Source organism: Gossypium hirsutum, chromosome A01 (genome assembly GCF_007990345.1).
Source record: "Gossypium hirsutum isolate 1008001.06 chromosome A01, Gossypium_hirsutum_v2.1, whole genome shotgun sequence".
Classification (NCBI taxonomy): domain Eukaryota; kingdom Viridiplantae; phylum Streptophyta; class Magnoliopsida; order Malvales; family Malvaceae; genus Gossypium; species Gossypium hirsutum.
The window spans coordinates 89,535,274-89,547,545 of NC_053424.1; the positions used below are offsets into that span (position 1 = coordinate 89,535,274).

At 34.9% G+C, this 12,272-nt stretch overlaps 1 protein-coding gene and 1 long non-coding RNA gene across 2 annotated transcripts; one reads left to right on the forward strand and one right to left on the reverse strand.

The window, feature by feature from the left end:
• Positions 1–1,545: 1,545 nt before the first annotated feature.
• LOC107917437 (uncharacterized) lies at positions 1,546–2,274 on the reverse strand. Its single transcript, XM_016846790.1, has one exon. It carries the CDS (start codon positions 2,272–2,274, stop codon positions 1,546–1,548), a length of 729 nt encoding a protein of 242 aa, XP_016702279.1.
• A 7,823-nt stretch (positions 2,275–10,097) lies between these two features.
• Positions 10,098–11,938, forward strand: LOC107917695 (uncharacterized). Its single transcript, XR_005920385.1, has 4 exons — positions 10,098–10,154; positions 10,269–10,392; positions 10,468–10,511; positions 11,771–11,938. It is a non-coding gene; the product is annotated as an uncharacterized lncRNA (long non-coding RNA).
• The last annotated feature ends 334 nt before the right edge of the window (positions 11,939–12,272 follow it).

Genomic DNA, 12,272 nt, shown 5'->3' on the forward strand with positions numbered 1-12,272 from the left:
TCAAGAGAAACTCTCAAAATTCTTTCTCTTCTTCTTCTTCTTCTTCATTCCCAAAACCCTTATTACAGTTAGGGTTCTTAAAAGTTCAATTTGGCCCCCTTTTTCTCCTCCATTTCCTAACCACATTACTCAACCAAAGATTTCAAGGTTTTCAATTGCATCCCCCCCAGTGGTTGTCGAATTCTTCATCCAAAAATCAAGGTTTTTGTGTCTTCAATCAAGTGTGAGATCTAATTTAAGTCATTATGTATGATTAATTAGTTGAATCACTAGAAATTAGGGTTCAAGTCGAAAATGCTAAACATGCAAACCCTCTTATGTAAATAAACCTGCGAACCCCTAAGTGAATTGTCATGTGATCCCTTGGTAAATATTGTACAAACCCTTTACACTATGTTTGGTTTGTTGTAATGGAATAGAACTGTAGTAGAATAGAATTGTAATGGAATAGAGCTGTAATCAATAATTCAATTGTTTGGTTGAATGGAATAGAATAGAGCTGTAATGGTATTCTTGTGTTTGGTTGAATGGAATAGATGTAATAGCATAAGGGAAAATGCTTAAATAACCAGAGTACCATTGGTAGAATTTTTTTAGGTAGATAATTATTGTTATTGTTATTAAATTTTAATAGGATTATTATTAAATATAATTTAATAAAAATAAAAATAAATAATTTAATTATATTTTAATATAATTATTGACTAATTTACCTATAAAGGCCCATTTCCAAGTATATTTACGAAAATGGGCCAATTTCTACATTATTTATCGAAAAAGTTTGATTTTGGCAAAACGCGTCCACGTACGAGCATTTTAGGGGGGAATTTCATCAAAACGAGCCTCTAAGGGAGCGATTTTGCCATATCAACACAAAATGCACTGACATGACGCATTTTGCTGACATGGCAGCAAAAACGCACTGACGTGGACGCACTTTTGCCCGTTATCGAATTGAATTTTCAAAAAAGGTCTCTTTTAAAAAATTATAAAAATAGACAAAATTTTTTTGAAAATTTACGAGAATAAGCCTTTATAAAGACCCAAAGTGGTAACACCATTTTGTTTAAGGTGTCACCAAATTAATATGAAAATAAAACTAACAAAGTAGATCTTTATATAGACCTAAAGTCTCATTTCCCTTGTTTTCTTAAGCAATGTGGGATATGAGACATGTGTATATATAGACTCATGAATAGGTTTGCAGCTTGTTCCTGAACAATGTGGGATTCCTTCATCTTTTAACTTACAACATAAGTTTAAAGGCTACACTATATTATATATATATTGATATGAATACTGAGAGTTTTATTGAATAAATAAAGAAAAAATTACAAAATAAGGGCAAAACAGTAAAGCAATAAACCACCCTTAGCTGTAACACACCAAAGAAAACAAACAGCCAGACCATTACTCTCGGCAGCTTTGTGGGAAATTGGAACGACATAAATAAACCCACTTTCAAGTCAATAACTAAAACCAGTAGCAGAGAAAGAAAAAAACAAAACATTTCTCAAAAAAATAAAACCCAGCACATCCAATCTCTCAGATATGAGAAACCAGTCTCGAGAGATCTATAGCCAAGTGAATCTCTGCTGCCGTTGGTAAATCCTCCACCCAAAACCTGTCTTCCCGCATCGACATCCTTTCTTTTGCTAACATATGAGACACCATATTCACTCGTCTATCAATATGGTAAAAAGAGATGTGCTGAAAAGAGCTCACCTTTATCTTTATTTCTTCAATGTAAGTCCCCATATCTGAAAAATCTGGTAGTACTTGGTTTATTTTGACAATCGTGGTCCTAGAATCACCCTCCATTTTAACATGAGTAAAACTCATTTCCCTTACAAAATCCAAAGCCTGGAGACAAGCTATAGCTTTTGTTGTAAAAGAGTCAGAGACAAATTTATTAAAAATAGATCCGCATCCAATAGGCAAACCTCTACTATTCTTGATAACAAAACCAGAATATGAATGGTGGAGGGTTGTTTTGAACAAAACATCAAAATTCACCTTAACAAAAGGTTCTTGAGGGGGTTTCCATATAGAGTTCATTGCATTCATCGGAGCAAGTATTTTATCGTTCAACTCCCTCATTTCCTTTATAATACTGAAAATAATAGAGCAAATATCTTGGAATGATTGTCGCTTTCCTTCCATTGTGCTCTTATTGTTGGCTTGCCAGAGTGCCCAGGCCGTGGTTGCAGGAATTTCACCAAAGTCATGCTTTCTGTTTTGAAAAACCAAATTAAGCCAGGTGCAGAAATCCATATTTTCATTAAAATTTGACCAATCAACACCACTTGATCGCCAAACATTTTTTGCAGGGCCGTACATCAGAAGAGTATGCATAAAATTCTCAGGGACTTCACCACAGACAAATTGGGGATGAACTTATTCTTCTATTATAGAGGTTAACTGCAGTAGGAATATACTCATATGTAAATCGCCAAATAACGATTTTGATTTTTGAGGGAAGATTTAAACCCCAAATCTTCTTGTAAATTCCTGTGTAGTTAGTATTCGTATTATCGTTAATGTGTGATTCAACAAGACAACAATAACCACTACGTACCGCATACATGACAGAGTTATCCGCGGACCACACCGTTTTATCTTCGAAAGTGTAAACTGAAAGAGGAATGCAACAATTGCATGAACTTCCATAGGGGTAAAACGACTGCTAATAAAATCCACTTTCCAAGTCTTATTTGATTGATCAATAAGCTCTGACACTTTATCAATCCTATAGTTTGCAGAAGTAGCTTGAATTTTCCCTCCGCCCAATGGGGCAACCAATGATCTTGCAAAACTGAAATTTGGGATCCCGATCCCACCCTCTAGCCAATACCATCTTCTAAGACTTTTTGGGCTACATATATACTTTTCCAGGTATACGACGGGTTATTGCCTAAAGTGGCATAACAAAACGAGGTATGAGGGTAGTACTTTGCTTTATAAATGTAACTCCCACTCCCGTACCCCATGCTGGGACGGAATATGAGGCGTTACCCAACTTGAACACATACATTCTCACATTTTCGAGTCACCAAAATTAGATTAAATTTAAAATTTTTTTATCTTTATCAAGAACTTAATATCAAAGGACTACGAGGCTCCAAATGTTCATTTAAAAATATTTGGGAATGATTCAGATCTTCCCACAAACTCAAAAAATATTACTAGACATAGGGGCACACGCCTGTGTAGGAGGGGCAACACACCTGTGTGACCGATTCGACATGGTCGTGCTATTGGACCGTGTGGCTCACACGGCCTAAGCAATACAAGGACATACTCGTGTCCTCTACCCGTGTGGAATAAATTCTAAATTCACACCTACAGGGGTTTTCACACGGCCTGGCACATGCCCGTGTCCCTGGCCTGTGTCATTCACACGGCCATGACATGCCCGTGTACAAAAACCTGGACATTCTGTTTCTGATGTTAGCAATTCTTAAGGGTCACACTGCCAAGGCATACGCCCGTGTGCTAGGCCGTGTCCTTCACACGGTTGAGACACACGACCGTGTCTCTGCCCGTGTGTTTACTACCATGCATACTAACTTGTAAATTTTTATGTGCAAGGGACACACGGCCAGATCACATGCCCATGTGGCGCACTGTGTGTTACACACGGCCTAGACACACGCCCGTGTGCCTACCTGTATGGACAAAATGAGGCTATTTACCAAGCCTCTTTGTCACCCTTACATACATAACCTGCATAAAATCACTCTATGCCACAACAAGGGTACATCACATAGCCAAAATAGCTACAATGGACAACATTTCATTTGTGCAATTTACTCATCCATGAAAATATCAATTTTTATTTATAAATCAAAATGAGTATGGACCATTATCCATGGCCTTATACAAAATAAAAGGATTTATCCCAAGTCAACACATTTGACTATTTCTCAATGACACATAACATTAAAGTCTAGTCCTATACATGCCATACACAAAATAAGGATTATAACTATACCGAGTGCTCCGGATGATAGTGTGATCGTAGCCTCCGACGTTTTTTGAATCCCTGAGCTATTTAGGCGACACTATAAGGAAATAGAGAAGAGAGGGGGTAAGCATAAAGCTTAGTAACAAGCATACAAATATATAATAACAACTTTACCATTTAACAACATACTCTTAATACAAAAGTAGGCATAAGCATAACTTACTCATCACCATCCAATTCCTATCATATAGGATATATTGAACTCTTATATATATAACGAATAGGTACCTATATTACTCACAACACAGTTATACTTTTCTCATGATCTTAAACCATAACTCTCACCGTTGAACCATTCAGAGAACTACCGGATATTCATTAAGCCTCAAACATGGGGTAGGATACCGATGTCATGTCCCAGACATGGTCTTACATTGGCTCATCTCGTAGCCGATGCATGTCCCAGACATATCTTACACTGGCTTACATCTCAAGGTCGATGCATGTCTCAGACATGTCTTACACTAGCTCTCGTCTCAATGCCGATGTCATGTCCCAGACATGGTCTTACACTAGCTCGCAATAACCCATATGTCATGGCATGAATATCCGATTGATTTCCTATGGTTCAACCGGGAATGTTACTATCTCAATTGTCTTCATGTATTATCATTTCCACAATCAAGCAATTCATGCTAAATCAATTCAACACATATAATGACGATGTAGTTGTGTTATTTGTATACAACTTACGTCGGGTTACAAAATATGGCGACTAGTCGGTCTAATCAATTTGTTGAGCCTTTCCCCGGTCTAAGTTCGGATTTTGAATTTCTTGATTTATAATAAAAAAATTCACACCTTTAATCATTTTATTGATCTAGGCATTCAATAAATCTATATTTTGGAAAAATGACTATTTTGCCCATAGACTTTTACAAAATAACCATTTTACCCCTAGGTCTGAAAATCGATTTTTATCGAATTTCCTTATCATCCAAGCCTAACCTACCATTTATCTCTTTTATGAAAACTCTAAATTTCCAATATTTCACAACATTACTATCTTTTTTTACCAACTTTTACAAAATGGTCCAATTAGGGTTTTCATGAGAAATCCCTTAACAAAAGTTGTTTATTTCACAACCAAGACTCATATTGTTCCATAAAATTTTAGAAAAAAAACCTATTTACTCTCATGGAAAAACCTTAAACTTTCAACCATTTTGCAAAATAGTCCCCTCATTTGAAAGCTCATGCTTCAAGGGTCCAAAAATGCAAAAATCAACAACAAAAAGTATGTGAATCACTTACTTGCAAGAGGAATAAGTTGCTGAAATTTTTGAAGCTCAAAACCCCCAAGAATGGCTGAAAAATCAGTGGTAATGAAGAAAGAATGAAAGAAAAGATGATAGCTAGGCTTAGGCATTATTTTATTACACATTGTGTCATCTAATTACCTAATGTTGACTTTTCAACTTTTTTATCTCCCATGGCCGCCCAAGCTAACATCTAAAGGTATTTTTTCCCTTTAATTACCATCAAATTAAGATTCTTAACAATTTAACACCCTTAGCTATCAATTTAAGAATTTTGCACTTTATGCGATTTAGTCCTTTTTCACAACTGGGCTTACAAACATCAAAATTAACTCATCAAATTTTTCATGCACTAATATAAACATGCTATGACTATAAAATAACAATAAAATAATTTTCTATACTTTAAATTTGTGGTCTCGAAACCACAATTTCGACTAGCCCCAAAATCGGGCTGTTACAATAAATACGTCCAAATAAGGAATCTGGATTAGTAACTAACCTCCAACCCTCAAGCAATTCCTACTTATTCGATGTCTTGTTTCTTGCTTCCAAAGACGCTTTGTGCTAAACTTGAGAGTATTATGAGTCATTTCTAGTGGCAAAAAAGCTCGACTCCTAAAGGAATGCATTGGTGTAATTGGGCTAGTCTTAGTATTCCTAAAAATTGTGGAGGAATGAGTTTTAGGGATCTTGGCAAGCTTATTATTTTATATTTTTTTACTTATAGAGTTTAAAATTTTTTACAAAAAATTAAAATTTGTTACATTATAAATAAAACTTTTAAACTCCATAAGTAAAGAAATTATAAAATATAAAATGAGTATGGTAAAATATTAAAAAATAAATATTTAAAAAATTACTAATAGTTGAGTGATCATTTTGTAAGTTTTATAATTCGATAGCCAAAAAATCATAGTTAAGTGACTACTAATGTAATTTAATCTAGATATAAAATTATGAAAAATAATTATTACATTTTATGTATATTATATATTTCTATAAAAAAAACTTATTTAACATAATTATATACTATGTTTAAATAGATTATCTATCTAGCCAAAATATATCTGAAATAAATTTATCAGCATTCATTAGGTGATAAAAATTAAATTAAAATTAGGATTAAAAAATTAATGAGTATAGTAAAATATTAAAAATAAATATTTAAAAAAGATATCAATTTTTTAAAATTACAAAAAAAAAACTATTTGAGTACCAAATACTCACCATTTATTTATTAATCAAACATTCATAATATAAAATAAAATAAATAATAAAAAATTAAAAGTATAACTTCTAAATTTAAATAATGGAAAATTATTTTAAAAATTAGAATTGCATGGATATTAACTTACAAACATTTAAAATTGAATAGAAGATTATTGCATGTACAAGTTTCATATGTGCAATTTTTTTTAATAGTCCTTTTGTATATGCTAACAATTCTAAAATGCAACAAGATTAAAGATCTCAAAAGATAATTTTATAATATGAGAAAATGTTAACACAATATAAAAAAATAGAAATTGTTTTGTAAAAAAATATAAAATATAGTGTAGCCTTTAATCTTATGTTGTTAGTTAAAAGATGAATGAATCCCACATTGTTTAGAAATAAGCTGCAAACCTATTCATGAGTCTATATATACACATGTGTCATATCCCATATTACTTAAGAAAATAAGGGAACTGAGACTTTAGGTCTATATAATGATCTGCTTTGTTAGTTTTATTTTCATATTAATTGGTGACACCTTAAAATAAAAAAAATGGTGTTGCCACTTTGGATTTTTATAAAGGCTTATTCTCATAAATTTTCAAAAAAATTGGTCTATTTTTATAATTTTTTTAAAAAATGACCTTTTTTGAAAATTTAATCCGAGAACGGGCAAAAGTGCGTCCACGTCAGTGTGTGTTGTGTTGACATGGTAAAATCTCTCCCCTAGGGGTGCGTTTTGCTGAAATTTTCCCTTAAAACGCTCTTACGTGGACGCGTTTTGCCAAAATTGGCCCTTTCTAGTAAATAATGCAGAAATTGGCCAATTTTTGTAAATATACTTAAAAATGGGCCTTTATAGGTAAATTAGTCATAATTATTATTAAATACAATTTAATAAAAATAATATATAATTTAATAACATTCTTAATGCAATTATTATTAAAATATGAATTAATAAAAATCATAACATAATCTCATGGGATCATAGTTGCCAAAGTTACAAATATTGATCCAAAAACAATAAACATTCTCATTTATATATATATATAATATCAAACATCTATACACCAAACAAACCGTAGTAGGTAGACCCTTGTTTTAATTTCTCTATATTTTTCCCTAACCCATTAACATCAACTCCAAAAATATTCCCCAAAATATATCAAAAAAGAAAAAGGACCCTATTGCTGCCATTGATGTATCTTCAATTTGAATCACTTTCCATACTCCCTATGGCCTTCAATCCTCTTGGTCTTTGCATCATGCCAAAACCCCACATTAGAAACATGAATAATAGCATAAAAAATTATTGCATTGTAGGAAATGTAAAAGAAGATAAACCAAATCATATCATATGTTAACTTCTTAGAACTCTTCTTTTCCCTAACTTCATTTCTTTCTTGGAAAATATCAATCAGCCATGCCTCAGGGCTCACTAGCTGCCACCACAACGCACCAATACATGTCAAATTTACACAAAAAATATATGAAGCCTACACATATGCTTCAAATAAAACAATGTTTAATTACAAGTAAGCTCCTTTGGATAATTTGGCAAATAAATTTTGTAAAAAATTATACAAAGACCTAATACTTCTCTTATACAAAGTTTTTCAAACCAAGTTGCTATTTTTGTGTTTTAGTTTGAGGAACGAAAGTAGTTCACCATAAAGTAGTCATCTAAGTCTATATGTTTCAGAATATTGCAATAAGAGAGGACATACAAGAGACCAAAAAAAGAACAAGAATATATTTCCATTAAAGGTTAAAAAATAGCTTCAAAACATATATGTTTTGGTTCTCATCGCAAATATAATAAAGCCAAAGCACAAATCAGTATACATGTTTATGGTAATAAAATTAAGTTTCTCTAGAACAAGGGTCCAAAGGAGGGAGATTGAAACAATATTTGTAACACCCTGAATTTGGGCCTAGAAGTATTGGGCCTTGAGTGTGGGTCCGTAAGGAGGTCTTAAATAGGTATTTAATTGTGCAATGAAATGACACAATTAAATGTCCGCTTTGGTGGTTAATGGCCCTGAGAAGTGTTAGAGAAATCTTGGGTTCAAACTTGGGCTCTAGCAAAAATTTTGGTATTAAGTGAAAAAAAACCTGGATGATTGGATGAGGGTTTTTAAATTATTATGTTAAATAAATGACACAAGGAAGCTTGTAGTCTAGTGGTTGTGGCGTCATTAAGGTTGTATGGGAGCCTGGGTTCAAGCCTTGGCTCTTGCAATTTATTTTGGGTTTTTTAAAGGGAACCTGGACTTTGGCCTTTAGACCTTAGAATTAATTGGGGATAAAATATGACACAAAAAGGCTTGTGGCTTAGTGGCAAGTAGTGTGTGGAGCATTTAAGGGGAGGCATAGGTTCGAATCCTATGGCAAGCAAAGAGCATTTATTTTGCTAAAAGGGGGCGGCAAGAGTTGGTGTTGAATTTAAACTCTAATGTTGGAGGTATCCCACATCAGGAAGCTAATATAAGAGTGGTTGTGAAGCTGGCTTTAAATAGAGGGAACCATGAGGAGAGTAAATGTACCTTTCTTGGCTGATCCCTTTCGCTGTATGGCGTGCTCGTTTGGGTTGGGCGTCGGCTAAGAGTGCTCGGAGCGTGGATTAACTCCAGTCTCCTATCAGGTGTGTATTTCTTACTACTCTAACTGTAGGATGGCTACTTCGGGCTGCGATGGGCCGAAAGGGGTCATGTGGGCCTAATGGGCTTGCGGGCCCAATTGGATAAGTTGTTTGATTGTGTAGTAAATATTGGGCTAGGCTAGGTGAATCTAATATTTGTGGCTAGATTTGGGCTAAAAGGGCCACACGAGTGTATGGGCCCATTTGGGCTGAGAATAGGCTTTAGGCCCATTCGTATTGTTATCCCTGTTTAGAATACTTTAGTTTACTAAAATTACCGAAATACGCTTAGTTTGTAAAAATACTGAAATACCCTCGATTTGTAAAATTACTGAAATACCTTCGACTTGTAAAATTACCAAAGTACCACCGATTTATAAAATTACCATTTTACCCCCGATTTACATAATTACCATTTTACCCCCATTTTACCCTCGACTTACAGAATTACCGTTTTACCCTCGATTTACAGAATTATCGTTTTACCGTCGATTTATAGAATTACTATTTTACCCTTGATTTACAGGATTACTATTTTACCCTCGATTTACAAAATTACTAAAATACCATTGGTTTGTAAAATTACCAAAATACCCCTAGTTTGTAATGACTAAAATGCCCCTATTAGGGTAAAGTGACCGTAAAGCCCCTGTAGGGTAAAGACCGTAATACCCCTGTATGGTAAAATGATGAATATGCCCTTATGTTCCGTATGACTGATGTGCTTAGGATTTACATATATTGATATTGGATTAGTTAAGTTTGAGTGACAGGTGGTGGTTATCGTAAGCGATTGATTTTTGGAAACGTTTCAACTTCAACCCGTAACAGGTGTGTACTAACCCTCGTAATAGCTTAGATTAATATTTGCTGAAAAGCCGAAAGCTTCATATTTTAGTGATTCGGGAATTAATATTTAGATCTATTTTCTACGCACGTTTAAGTTGGATTCACAATGGATATGGGGTAGGAAGGTATTTGGAACGTTCTTCAATGAGTAGATCTCTTGGTAAGTATTCGAACCTTCTTTCCATTTGTATCTTGTGGTTTAAGAAAAGCTAAAAACCCCTCTGTCGACTAAGGCTAAAAGGGTTTTTGGTGTTATTTGGTTTGTTGGTGCTAGTGAGGATTAAAGGCTACCGATCGAGGAGCGTGTGAAAAGCTTGGATCATCGGAGTGACTAAATCTAGTCATCAACTTCGGCAAAGGTATGAACCCAAGGGCCATTGTGGATGGTGGCCGAATGTGTAAGTCATGATAATAGGTAGTTTTCGATTTGGTTTAATAATAACATGGTCTAATCTATAAGTGGTTGATTATAGGAGAAATCGCATAGGAGATCTCGTCAAGGAATATCGCAAATCAGGTGTGTAACGAACCCTTTTTCATAGCTTAAAGTGATAAATGCCGAAAAGCCGAAATGCCGAAATCCTGGCATTTCGAGGACTTGTGAGCAAGCGAACGCTCACTAGTTAGTTAGAATCGATGAGACGATGATTGAGAACGATGGAAACGGTAAGAATGTGATTTTTGGCGTTCTTGGTAAGTTGGGCCTCGAGGGGCCGAAGTGGGGCCCATTGGGCTTTCGGGCCCATTTGGGTAAAATTGGTAGAAAACGAAAATATGTTAAATTGCATGTTAAGACTGTTAATACTGTTATGGATATAGGCTAAATGGGCCTAGATGACAAAATCAGCTGAGTAGGGCCCATTAGGGGTTTTTGGCCCAATAACTCGTTTTCGCTAAAAATGGGCCAGAATCACTGTTTGCACCCATGAATTGTTTGTAACCGTTAATGAACATGGAAACCCTAATTTTTGGTAAAATTACAAGATTACCCTTATAATATGAAAATGACCGTTTTGCCCCTAGGTAAAAATGACCATTATACCCCTAGGGTTTATACTTGAACTTAATGCATGGGATTTTGATAAACATGATATGTATGATATGCACATGATATGTATGATATGCACATGACATGTATGATATGCACATGATATGTATGATATGCACATGATATGTATGATATGCACACGAGATGTTCATAAATGCATTGGGTTGGGTTTTTATATGGATGGAGGAAGTGCAAAAGGGCTTATGCCCCAGTTATTAAAGGGCTTATGCCCTAGTTATGATGAAGGGCTTATGCCCCAGTTATAATAAAGGGCTTATGCCCCAGTTATAAAAAGGGCTTTTGCCCCAGTTACTAAAAGAGGCTAGGCCTCCAGTTATATGATAAAGCAGCTATGCTGCCAGTGGAGAGTTATGGCGGGGTGGGTCGAGTTAATCCCCACATGGTGTGTTGGTTGGTACGGGTGGAGAGTAGCGGATGGTGGGTTGAGTAGTCTCCCCAATTGGGCTTGCATTCTTTCATTTGACATTACATGTGATATTGAAATGGGCCATACCGTTTACCGTAAAGGCTTCGGCCCAGTAATATGAAATTTGAAAAGGCTTCGGCCCAGTGTTATGAAATATGAAATATGAAAAGGGCTATGGCCCAGTACATGTTTGAGATTGGATTTGGGCTTAGACCCAACAGGCTGTTATTGTTTTGGGCTCTGAAAGGGGCTTGTTGCACACTGAGTTTCCAAACTCACCCTCCTTTCCTTAATCTTGCAGGTGAGCTTAGATGTGGGGACTTGGGCCGTAGGGGATTCAGAGTAGCCACGGTGATCGTCTTTGGGCTTTTAAACAAGCGTTGGTTTTTATTAAATTTCTTTTAATTATTATTTATTTTTGGGTTGTAATAAGGCCATTTTAACTTTTCTTTTATTTCTTCTCGGGATTATTTTATTTTTAATAACTTCAAACCTAGTTGATAATTATTCAAATGGGCTAGACTTAGGACGTGTTTACAAAACGATACTTGTTTTCAAAATATCTCAACACTATGATTAATCGATTTATCAAAGACGTCCACTTAAACAAATTTAAACTCGATATAACAAAGTGTGGCTATGGTTGTGGGCATGTCTAGGATTGGATCCAATCAAAGAGCTTGGTACTTAAGCAGCCCTCATGGCTTACCTCCTCTGTCTCGGATACCTACCTGGTGCCCAGCTTCCATACACTTTGTTAACTCAACAAAATATATGGTTTTAAAACACTAAAACGGAACGTG